The 12,712-nt window shown below is 34.1% G+C and overlaps 1 protein-coding gene across 1 annotated transcript in view; it reads right to left on the bottom strand.

Annotated features, from left to right (window-relative positions):
* Nucleotides 1-12,712, bottom strand: part of NCAM2 (neural cell adhesion molecule 2) — a 256,638-nt gene that overhangs the window by 107,517 nt on the left and 136,409 nt on the right. The window contains exons 8-9 of the mRNA XM_062575312.1: nt 10,457-10,617; nt 3,335-3,480 (exon numbers count right to left, since the gene is read on the bottom strand). Coding sequence (XP_062431296.1) covers nt 3,335-3,480; nt 10,457-10,617 — 307 coding nt within the window. The remainder of the gene's footprint in view (nt 1-3,334; nt 3,481-10,456; nt 10,618-12,712) is intronic.

Genomic DNA, 12,712 nt, shown 5'->3' with positions numbered 1-12,712 from the left:
CAGTAAGCGCCTGCAAATCTGTAGTCACCATCAGTAGTTAAGGAAGAAGAAATCAAAGAGGCCTGCAAGTATTCTTCTTCACTACAGACCACGACATTCAGCTGTCGCTGGAAAGACCACATTGACTAGATAAATCTATCAGAATAATTAAGATCAAAATTTAGAAGGACCACAACTCCAGAGCAGCCCGCTACAAGTTTACTAATTTTTGTCTAAGCTGTTATAAAGTGAAAACAAAAACAAAAACAATTGTTTTATGATTAGTAGATTATAAATAGTATTTCCTTTTTTTGATGCATCTTTTTTATGAGAGATAATAGCACCCTACAATTTCACAAAGACAGTCTGCTAATCTCAACCATAGTTTTATTCAAGTAACCCAGCACAATTCTTTATTAATGAGGAAAAAGGTGTGACCTAGTAATAAATGTTGACTGAAGATTTCCAGAAAGGATGATAGTCATATTAGCCAGTCCTGAAGTAAATCTGTGTTAAGTATAGGAAAAAGTAATAGTTGGTCAATCACAAGAAAACGGGTACCACTGACTGATATTAACTCAGTTAACTAGAACTTTCAGAGAACATCATAATCCCTGAAGAATCCCTGAAGTTATGCAGTATTAAAGTCTTCAAATTCATTGTATTTTGTAAAGGGTAGAATGGTAAGTGGGGGTTGTAATATAACTCATTTGTTACTAATATGCTGTCTGTATCTTCTTTGATCAAATGAATTTTGTTTTTGTCATTTTATTGAGAACAACACATACTATTACTATTATTCTCTCAAAAATTCTTTATGAAAGATTTCAAGTTTATGGAACTATCAAGTACTTCAGACAGAACATCCTGTAACTTTTTTTACATAATTGAAAAATTCTGTAAGGATTTGAACCTGTTTACATAAAATAATGGCTAAAGATCTTTAACTTCATGCTTTTAAAACATCTATGTTTAGTCATTAAAAAAAAAAATTAAAATGATGTTGAATGTTTTTTTCTCCCTTAAGATCAGTTGTAAATATAAATGAAGAAATGAAAATAACTGTCATGTACTAGAATTATAATTTGTCACTTGGACACCAAGTTTTATCTATAGGTGTACTTACATTTTAGCAAAACAGGAATAACGTGATTGAGGAGCTATATACTAAATTAATAAAACTATAATTAAAAATAACAACAACATTTTCTGTGAATTATTATCATGTTAATGTTATGAGTAGAGAAGTTTTTTCATTGTTTATGGAAAAAAAAATCAATATTGTCCCTAAAGATATGCAGAATTCAACAAAAATGTTGAATAAAGTGCAGTCGATGCCAAAAATATGTTAAAACTAGTAAAAAATTCCAAACATGATTTCACTGAATCTAGATGATTATTTTTTATATTTACTCAAGTATGTTGGATGATTGGACATTAATTCAAATGTTATCATATATACATATAATAACTTCAATGTAAGTATACGTTACAAAAAAACCCAGCCTTCCTCAATTCACTTTTTCCTTCTTTCCTTTCTGTATGTGCAGAACATTGCTGTATTATTAAATAATTCCTCAACAATTAAATCACTGTCAATTTTCTTCCCATTTCACCAAATTTGTTAGGAAAGCAAGAGTTAAGGCTTTGGACCTGTAGAGTGTTTGGGGACCATGGAACAAGTGTAGCATATTTTCACAGCTCAAGAACACAGCTTAAAGAGAAACTCTCTCATGATCAATACATGAAAGTCTTTCATTGACAGGAAAGGAAGGAAACTATATTGGTTCACATCCTTTTTATATTCCATGTAGAGTGTATCAACATTCTAGCAGCAACTGAATATAGTTTTTACATTGGTCTTCAATTTATTCAATTGAACCTCCATTCAGATGCACCACTGTGGATGCTACGTGGGTGATAGGGTGACAAGTCTAGAAAGTTTAACCATCTACAGGTTGAATGAAAAACGTAATATTGTGCTATATGAGCACTGGGTAAATATCAGATTTCAGTTGCATAAATGGTTTTCACCTTGTTTCTGCAATTTGATTTTATTTTTATTTTCTGATATAGCAAGTTATTTTAGAAACACTGCAAACCCAAGTGAAAAGCTACATTTGTAACCTTTGAACCAAGTTTAGTCTCTGTAGGTCAAAAAGATCACTTTTGTCATGAAATATTTAAGGAAGAGAGAGACTGCTTTTGATTTAATGCAAAACTACTGGAAAAAATATGTCATAAATACTGTTATGTCACTCTAAAATAGAAACTACAGTGCCAACAAATGATAAAGACAGAGCCTTACATAAACCGTCTCAATACCAGGAAAGGTTAAGTGGAATACTAGACCAGGCAGGACATTCTCTTCCAGAACTATAAATAATGGACATGCACATTTCCTCAATGTACAGTAATTCCCTATAAATGCAGTGACTCACTGTGTATCTAATTTCCTGATTGGTATGATCGCTGTTTAGATTTGTCAATTAGTTTCTTAAGTAACAGTTATGAATATGCAAACAGCTGTAAGAAGACTGTCTATGATTTAGCTATTTGATTAGCCAGACTCAAAATTCTGGTTTGGCCAGCCATAAAGATACTATTTCATACTTCAACTAAAGCAGAGAAACTCTGTAGTTTCTACAAGGAAATTAAGAAGAAAAACCTTGCGACCACTAAAGGGGAATTATTTCAGCCCCATCCAAAAAACCCTCCTATCAATAAACTGTTATTTGCTTTGTTGCAAAAATCATTACCTTCAGCTTTCTCCCACAGTAACAGACTATGGTCATTCTCATGCTACATTCTTTCCCTACTCAACTGACATTTGTAATAAAACATGGAAGTGGAGAGAGGGCTCGATCTGTAATTATAAGCTGCCTGATCCGTACGAAGAAAAGAATGTTAAAAAGGGAAAAATAAAACGAAAGAAAAAACGGAAGTGAGAAAGAAAGGACTCCAAACTATTCCAAGCTATTTATTTTAGACTTCTACAAGTTCCACGGCATTTTGAGAAGTACTGCACAGCCAATAAGGACCAAAACTGGTAGCACCTCTGTAACCATAGCCACGATGCTCAAGAAGAAACTGAAACCTTTAGTAGAGATTATTTATGAAAATATAGGGCTGATCAAGTTAATCATCCTTCAGCATTTCAAGTGTCTTTTTGTTTTTCATTTTTAATTTTAAATTTAGAACTTCCATGTCTCTGTTGTTACCCTGTAAAATATTAGTTCCTTTCAATTCTATAGGAAGCGTATCAATTTTTCTCTAAATTAATTTTCTACTTACGAAAAGAAGATTAGCCAGATAATACATATTTAGATATTTTCAACATTAAAAACTGATTTACCTTGTCACCTTCAGAGAAAGTTACTCCATCAATAGCTCTTTTCCAAGTAATCTCTGGGATAGGTTCCCCTTCTGCTTCACAGATGAGGGTTGCTTTTCCGTTCTCAAATGTGGTTTCATTTTTGAGTTGTATTATTTGAGGCTGTACTGTTAAAAACACAAATTACATTACTCACTGTGCACAAAGACTGTAATGTCAAAATTTGTTTTTTTAAAATCACTCTTTTGAAAAAGGCACATTCATGTTTAATAGCTTAAGATTTAGTAAAGGTTTAACATTGCCATCTATAAGAGCTATAAACATTTTGGACTACAAGTCTCACAACAATTGTGGTATGTCTGGAAGCCACAAGACATGTGCTACCTACAACAGCAGCCTGAAGGAAGGGGAGCTTTGGAGCTTTTGGGCTGCGTTAGGCAGAGCGAGGCCACCAGTTTGAGGGAGGTGATTCTTCCCTCTCCTCAGCCCTGTTGAGGCCACATCTCAAGTGCTGGGTCCAAGTCTGGGCTCCTCAGTACAAAAGAGATGAGGACACACAGCAGTAAGTCCAGTGAAGGGCCATGAAGGTGATTAAGGGACTGGAGCATCTGTCATACGAGGAAAGGCTGTGACATTTGGGACTGTTTCAATTAGAGTAGAGAAGTTTTTGGGGGGATTATCAATGTGTACAAATATGTACTGGTGGAGAGTAAAGAAGAAGGAACAGTGCCAGGAGAAGAGACAACAGACACAAACTGAAAGACATGAAAGTCCATTTAACGGAAGAAAACCCTTTTTCTACTGTGAGGGTCGTGGAATAGTGGAGCAGGTTGCTCAGAGAGGTAGTGGAGTTCCCACCCTCGGAGATTTTCAAAACCTGACTAGGCATGGCTTTGAGCAACCTGCTCTAGGTGACCCTGCTCTGAGTGTGGGGAGGTCGGACTAGACGATCTCCAGACGTGCCTTCTAACCCCAACTATTCCGTGATAACTTGTGCTTGTCTTCCAATATTTACTATTGGGAGAAATACAGTTATTTATATTCTTGGACTTCGATCCTCAAAAATATCTTCCTGTCTTACACACACTACTGAATTTAGCAAATCTCATGACAACATAGTACTACTATTAGCACTCTTAAGAACTGAAGAGTTTTCATTTTTACTTACTGAGTAAATTGATGGAAAAACACAATTAAAAAATCTAGATATGTTTGCATTCTTCAGATCATCCCACTTTATAACCATCAGAACAGAATAACTACAGCTCTCAATCTGTATTGCATCTTCTCAAGTTTTTTACATGTGCAATACAATTTATGGTTACATGTGAACAATCTTGTTTAGAGGACTTACCTGTTGTATAACTATGCATAGAATGTTACTGTCTTGCATAGCAACATTAAAAATTTTGACTCTATACATTTTACTCATATATAACCATTAATAATATTAATTAATATATTAGTAGACCAAAAGAGAAGGTTGGAGGGGCTCCAGGAGGTCACCTTGTCCAACCTCCTGCCCAAAGCAAGGTCAACAACGAATTTAGATTGCTCAGGGGTTTGTCAACCAATATGTTAAAAAACTCCAAGAACTGAGACTGCACAACCTCTCTTGCCAACCTGTTCCAGTGCTTGACTGTCCTCACAGTGAAGACAGTTTTTTCCTTATGTCCCCTGTCCTTATGTCCTCTGTTTCTTTTTATGACCACTGTCTCACAAATGTTGCATTCAGCATCACCAAGAAAAATAACAGAACCAGGTTCAAACATGCTGTATCCAGAAAATTTTTTCTGCACCCAAACATTATCTACCTCTCCCTCTAATCCATTTCCCCCCAACCATTCTTGGTCTCATTCTTCATCTTTTATCTCCACAGTCCTCTGTTGCTAATCTACTCCCTGTTTACCCGTGTTTACAGATAATGTAGTGTGTGTTCACTGCATAAAAATGAAAAATAGACTACGTTTTTCCCTAACAAAGTATTGCATTAATATCCTGCTTCATGAAGATTTTATCAGAGGCAAGTGTGTTTGTGTGCAGGAAGGAAATATCGTGAGTGGTCAGGGGATCCTGAAATGTCAACTGGATCCAACTTTACTGGATATAGTAGGAATACTGCAAGACACCAGTTTAGCTGAGGAAAGCTGTAACTTTCCTCAGTGGTAAAACAGGTGAAGCTGTTTTAGATAAACACAAAGAAGAATTTGATGATAACAAATAATCATGTTAAAATAAAATAAAAACTTCAGTTATACTCTCACACTTACAATCATCCAAATACCTATAAAATATTCTAGCCAGTATAATTCAGATACTCTATTTCTATAGCCATGTCTCCTGGCTACACTATTACCTTTTCTTCCCTATATGTACATTATGACAAGACAGACATTTTCTTCAAGATGATGCATATTCTAAAATGTATAGTTAAAACTCTATCTTTTAAATTGAGACTTATATTTTAAATTTATTTGAGATCTTCCTCAAATGGATCACAGCAAGACACAAAGTTTTAGCTTGGCATTTTAGACATGAGCAGCTGACATTTAAAGGAATAAGCACTGATTAATCATGGAATATAGCTGGCTGACAGTTATTAGCAGGGAAAAGACAAGAGCTCAAATGGAGAAAGGATACTATTTAATGGCTTCATTTTTATAGGTCTTAAGTCATAATTTGGTACTGACTGTAAGTTTTCATACTGTTTGACTATCTTTTAGTTACATCTATGACATTGAAAAATACTGAAATAATTTTGCATAGATGCAAGTAACAATATATATCCCAAAACACCAAGATATATACTGACAGAAATACTGGCTTTTTAAAGTTCTGTAAAGTCCTGTAAATGTTCTCTCTAAATTGACAAGGTCATTCTCAAACTGAATGGATATTTGCTTGTAGTACTTTTTAACAAACACAAAACAAACAGAAATATTGGGTTTTGGCACATCTATCCTGGAAGCCTCCAGGTCTTTGCTGGTTTCTTTAGTCAAAAATATTGACATCTTTGTAATATAATGTACTTACAAATTGTACTACCTGACCGAAATGAAAGAAGGTTTGTGGTGGAAAGGAGGTATACTTGAGCTTCATGAAAAGATTTTCTTCAGAAGGCAAAATGAACTGCTCATTACTAGAGATGCATTTTTGAAATGTTAACAGAATGATGCTAACATATATAGATTGGAAAGGTTTGTTCTTTGAGTGGGAAAGGTTGGTATTAAGTTCTCAACACTTTCTCAACAAAGATGTTGTTTCATACGTAATAATATTAATTAAGCTTCTTTCAGATTCCTTCCTTGGTCTCTTCCATATTTGTCTCAGAGAAGAGGAATACTTTTTTTAACAGCGAGTCTAAACTCATCACTGTGTACTTTACAGGATTCTCCCAAAGCTTAGGAAGAACGTGTGCAGCAACCTTAGGCTCTAAATTCGTTATTGGTTATTTTCAACCAATTTCTTTAGGCAGGTACACAATTTAGTGAATTCACAGAGTTCTACCCATATCTTTGACCAAACAGGTTCATCAGACTTGAGAGCAAAACAACCATAAAGCTTGAGATGGTCCTGATGATTGTATCTCCTGAAAAGAATAGCCCTTACACTAGCTAGTCGTGAACACAAACACAGACTCACAGGTAAGGGTATTAGTATATCCCTATAGCACTTCCTAGAAGAATCTCTTGATTAACATGGAACATGAGGAAACAGACTCTTACACTGTCTTCCTGCGTGGCAATATTTGACTCAAACAGCTAAACAGTGAACCTGTTCTTCTGAAAATTATTGGTACTCTTTTGAATTCAGTAAACAAGATAGAGCTCAACAAGAAATCAACATATCTAAGAAACAAATTCCTGAAACACTTTTCTTGGCATAATCAAGACTTCATACACACTAAGATCAAGTGGTGAGTATCTATTCTATGTTAAATTTATGGATGAAAGAGTTATAAAAGGTTAGCTACAAAGCAGAGACAAATATTATTTTGAAAGAATTTAAGAAAGAACACCCATGTTTTCAAGTAGTTGAAAAGGACTAAGCACAAATGAATTTTTATCAAAAACCTTAGCACAAATCCTAGGCATTAATATGGATGAGATCTTTTAGGTAGTATTGGATAAGAATATAGAAAGAACTGTATAGAGATAACAAGATGACAGAGAGAGACTCTCATGAACAGTAAGAAATCCTCTACAAGGAAAACAGATCTTTTGTCACTCAAGATATGAGGACAAAATGTCTTTTTAAACACTGATAATGGACAACTGTGGAATAAAACAAAAATCCAGGTCACATACTGAAACTAAACAGATGCAGATGTCTGATGGCACTAAGATGGGCATGTCCCTTCAAAAAGAGAAGAGTACTAAAAAAAAAATCAAAGCTGAATATTATAATGTTATTATAATTGCTTTATGATTAAAATACTGTCATTACAGGTTTCAACGTTGCCAGAATCCCGTTGGGGCTACAAACAGCTACTACAAACAGTAGTCATTGCCCCAAGGAATTTGTATTTTAAACTGAAATTAAAAGTTAACAGGTAGGTGAGACAAACAAGCTAAGGGAGTGGAAAAGAACAGAATAATATATATTAGTAGATCACTTTAACACACACTGGCTTTTGTGTACTATTTAGCTATAATAATTAGCCATCTGCCTTGCCATTTTCATATTGCAATTCTCTGAATGCATTTAGGAGGAAGAGGAATAGAATATGCTGCTAACTATATATATGATTGGGAATTCAACCTGTGTAGAAGAGACAAGAGAAGTGAAGTAGGAGAAAATAAAAAAAATTGGGTCCACATTTTCAGAGTGAAAGTAAGAGATGAACTTTGCAAAGGAAATCACACTGAGCTTTAGAGATTACAAAAAAGGTAAGAGGCTTATCTTTTGATAGAATTCCCTGAGGTCAAACTAACAGTACATGGATTATTATAATCTAATTGAATTATATCCAATAGTAAAATGGAAAAAAATAACTCTAAATATACATACTCAATGATATCCTCCAAATTTGCTATTACCACTCAAGAAAGAGACCTAGAAGACACTGCAGATGATCCTCTAGAAACACCAGTTCAATACTCAGGGATGGGCAAAATAACCAAACAGAGTATAAGAAAAGGCACCGAGATCAGAGCAGAAGCACCACTGTGCTGCTGAATATCCTGCATGCTGTTCTCTCCTTGCCGTTTCACAAACAATGTATTACAACTGGGAAGGTATAGAAACACATAGATCAGAGATTCAGAGTAGTTTCCATAGTGGTAGAAACTAAACAGATTGGAAGCTTTCAGCTTAGTAAAGAAAAGAATTAGTGGCATATTAAAAAAACAAAACAAAACAAAACAAAAGAAAAAAACATGTTTGATATAAAGAAGATATTTCAAACCAATTTAGCAACTTTAGGAGTTCAGGAGACTGTGGAAACAAAAAGACTGTGTTGGTTCAAAGAGGATTAAACAAACTCATGGTATCTGTTAAAGCATTTAGATTTAGTTCTCTGGGTAGTCCTCAAACTACCAGATGTTGGAAGAACATACAAAGGGAATACTCACTCATTTCTAGTGTCATTCTCCTTCCACATTCCTTACATTTACTTGCATTAAAATATTACCTTGCTATAGGCAAAAACTAAGCAAATTTGAGCCATAATTAAAATCCCCTGGATTGCATACAAAATTATTCCTGCCTGAAACATACTTAAACTCATATCAAAACCAGTAGATATTTTCTATTCCTTCCATATAAATATATTTAATTTTAGAAATACAATTGAGTAAAACGTTTTTGTTCTTCACAAAAGCCTTCAAGATTTTCTATACCTTGAGGCTAATATGAGATTTAAAGTTGTATTTCATTTTTTCCCCTTTGAAAAGTGAGAAAGAGAGGACTCTCAGTCATTACAGAATAGCAAAGTGTCCCAGTGGTTAGGCAACCCCTTTGGGGTGTGGGGGACTGGAGACAGCACAGTATATGGAAGGGCTATGAAGACTTTCCAAATAAGAAAGACAGAAGTCACAGACACAGCTAATCTGTTCACCTTATTTAGATGAAGCCTTCAACCTCACTCTCCCACATCCCAAATGACAACATTACCCACCACGCTGTTGGGTCTTCTAGTGGAGTTATCACCTCTCTCGTTGGAACTATTTCACTTTTCATAAATTACCAGTAGATTTAATTGCGACTTGAGATTCAACTTCCCAAGCTCAAGTCCACAGCTTACTTATGAAAAATCTACAAAAAAGTATTGTTTCTTTTACTTATAATATTACTATCACTGTTGTTAGAGTACTTCTATATTATGATAAATAAATAAATAATATTATTATAAATAATGGATTTATTTAAGAAGGGAAAGACCATCTCTATTTCAGCAGCTAGGGCATGTCATTGGGACTATGGGAAATTGAATCTCAAGTAAGCTTTGTGGACTTGAGCGTGTAGAGAGATTCTATGGGAGGATTTCTCCACTCTCACAGAGGCCTACTCATTTTAATTATGCTCTAACTACACAAAACTTCACAGAAATCATCAATGTTCTATGTAAAACAGAGAATCATGAACACAGATAGGGATGTAGGGTTTGGAAAGAGAAACAGCATCTTCAGAGTATGTTTTTTTTTTCCTTTGAAACTGTAATTTCTTGAGATCAGCCAATATTTTGTGATTATATTTGCAATTATGCACTTAAAAAATAAAAATTAAGAAACAAACAAAAACCAAAACACCTCTGCATTGTGTTATTTCTAAAAAACAGTTTAGAAGTCCAAATAACCTGTTTTTTCCTTTCAGTAGTTTCACCTCTTTTTCTCTTTGCTTTTCTTTCAGTCAACTTTTAGAGAAAAATCAGAGTGAATTAACAATTTAATACTTTATGGTATGGTATCTGAATAGCACAGTAGCAGATGTTGAAGACAGCCTTTTCAAAAGAAAATTCAGATATAAAGGTCAGAGTAGCCAACAGTAAGGAAAGCTTAAGTAGTAAAATTACACAGAGAGTGGTTTGTTGCATCAGTTGCAACCTTACAAGGAATACTGTTCCACTGAAAATCATGAATTATAACTTCACTTGTCTCCTGTTTGCATATAAAAAGGAAGGATGCAATACTATGTAATACTTACCAAAAACTTGAAGGAATGTCTGTTTTTTATCATTTCCTGCTTTGTTTTTAGCGCTACAGACGTATGGACCAGCATCAATATTTTTAATATCTCTTATTGTTAGTTCTGTATTGCTTCCTCTCAACACATATTTTTCATTTTCTTCAATAAGTTTACCATTCCTAAAAAGATAAAAAGGATGTATAAATCAACCAGTATCTTGCATAGGCTGAAAGAGTGTGCTATGGAAGTGTCAATTAGTTTAAAGAAATCTTTGTTGGAAGATAGTGCTATTATGCAGTCCTCAAAAATGCATTAACTACTTTGACACAAATTGGCAGTATGTACACAAGGGAGTTGATTTCAGCATGAAGAAAACTGTTCCGCTGAATGACAGCTTTTATTTGCAAGAATGTTATGCTAAACATAACCAAATCATTCTGGACTACATTTTGATCTTCAGAACCCCCGCCTCACAATTTTACTGTCAAGTTCTAAAATCTGTATCTATTAAAAATATTATTATATCTTCGTTCTTAAATTTTCAATATTGACTTTATGGTAGAAACGTATACTTGTGACTAGAACTCAACAATATATTGCTTGCACTCAAGGAAGGATAGAGAGAAACCAGTAAGACAAACATATATACTTTCATGAGAGAAACACTTTTAAGTACAAAGCGTGCTGTTGAAGTCACATCAGTAACAATGTAACAGCTTACAAAAACTATTTCGTATTACTCACACGTAGAGTCTGTTGACACATAAAGAACTCTTACAAATTATTTCTTCTCTGTTGCTGTTGGCTAACCACAACTTAATAAGCAGACATGTCTCCAGACATTACAGTGAGCTCTGAGCAGATGGTATAGAAATAATAAACCTGGGAAGAATTCTGATGGCTGATCAAGGCTTGACCAGTCCATTTTAGCACCTTGGCACACACACAATTATCACAGCTGCTTCTAAAAAGTTTTTTTTTTTTTTTTTTTTTTTTAGTTTAGTTTTGTTTTTTTCCTTCTCATTTTGCCATGTTTGCTTTAGGCTTCTTTTGATCTTATTTCTGTTGAACCATCAACAGTTCTAATATCATAAGCACCAACATAAAAATTGCCTGCTTTTCATAAATGTTGATAATCTTACTTATAGTGCCAAGTCTAGAAAACAAATAATTTGTGAAATGAAACCAATATACATATGCCTAGTTTCATGGCATCTAGTTTTTTTGAAGAACTGGGCATCAACGATTTTCACTTTCCTCTGCTAATGTAATGCTGATAATTATATATATTACAGTATTTTCTAAAATAGTATTTTCCCTATAAATAAGAATATTGTTTTGCTCTTGGCTACATAAATATCAGTCAATAGCATTCCTGTGGCATCCATATAGCTTACATTTTAGTAACATTTTTGGAGATAGCTCCTCTTATCCACCCAGTTCAACTCATTATGTTGATATTTATTCTTTTCTTTTTCAAAGCAAATCACAGAATTTGTATAGCAGAACAGAAATGGTCTGATTTTTCATACAAGTTTTTTCACAAAAATTTCAGTGATTTCTGTAGGAGACAGAAGTCTATATCCAAGGTCAAAAATAGTTTCCAAATGCCTGTCATCCTATTCATCATCTATATCTATGATGATTTCTAAGCAGAAATGAGATTACAAGCTTTTCTCTGATGCTGATGTTATAAATATAAAACATGAATAACACACTAAAAGAGGATTATTTCTTTTGTCAGATAATTCTAAGTCCTGTCAGTAAAGATAAGGGGATTGATCCAGCTAAACTTTACCAGTGTAAATTATCTCCCCATATGCAAACGATCATGTTGGTTTCAGTAGGACTTTTTACATGAGTAGGGATTACCAGCTCATGACCTGTAAATTTGAATCTTCATCTTGTCAAATTTAATTCTATTAGCGTATTCCTCCTCTGAAGGTTACAAGTTTGATACTAGAGTAATGATATCAGCTTAAAGAGATATCAGTTAAGTGGTGCAGCATTAGATTTTTGCAATCTGTGAAATATTCACGAAGTACATTTGCATGTTAAATACAATAGTACTAAACCTGACTGACCCTTCTTCCTTGCTAGGTATTTCAAACTGACTAACTTGTAAGTGAACTAAAATATTTTTAGAGAAACATTGACACATTAGCTCTATTTCCTCCATTCTGCATTGAGAAGATCTTAAACTTTGTTGACACTTGGAAACAAAAAGGATCAAAATAGATAGTTAAAGGTCTACCATAAAGGTCTACCATTTTT

The sequence above is a fragment of the Rhea pennata genome, chromosome 1 (assembly GCF_028389875.1).
Source record: "Rhea pennata isolate bPtePen1 chromosome 1, bPtePen1.pri, whole genome shotgun sequence".
Taxonomy (NCBI): Eukaryota; Metazoa; Chordata; class Aves; order Rheiformes; family Rheidae; genus Rhea; species Rhea pennata.
The sequence above is the reverse complement of the archived record's forward strand: the minus strand, read 5'-3'. Positions and strand labels throughout refer to the sequence as shown.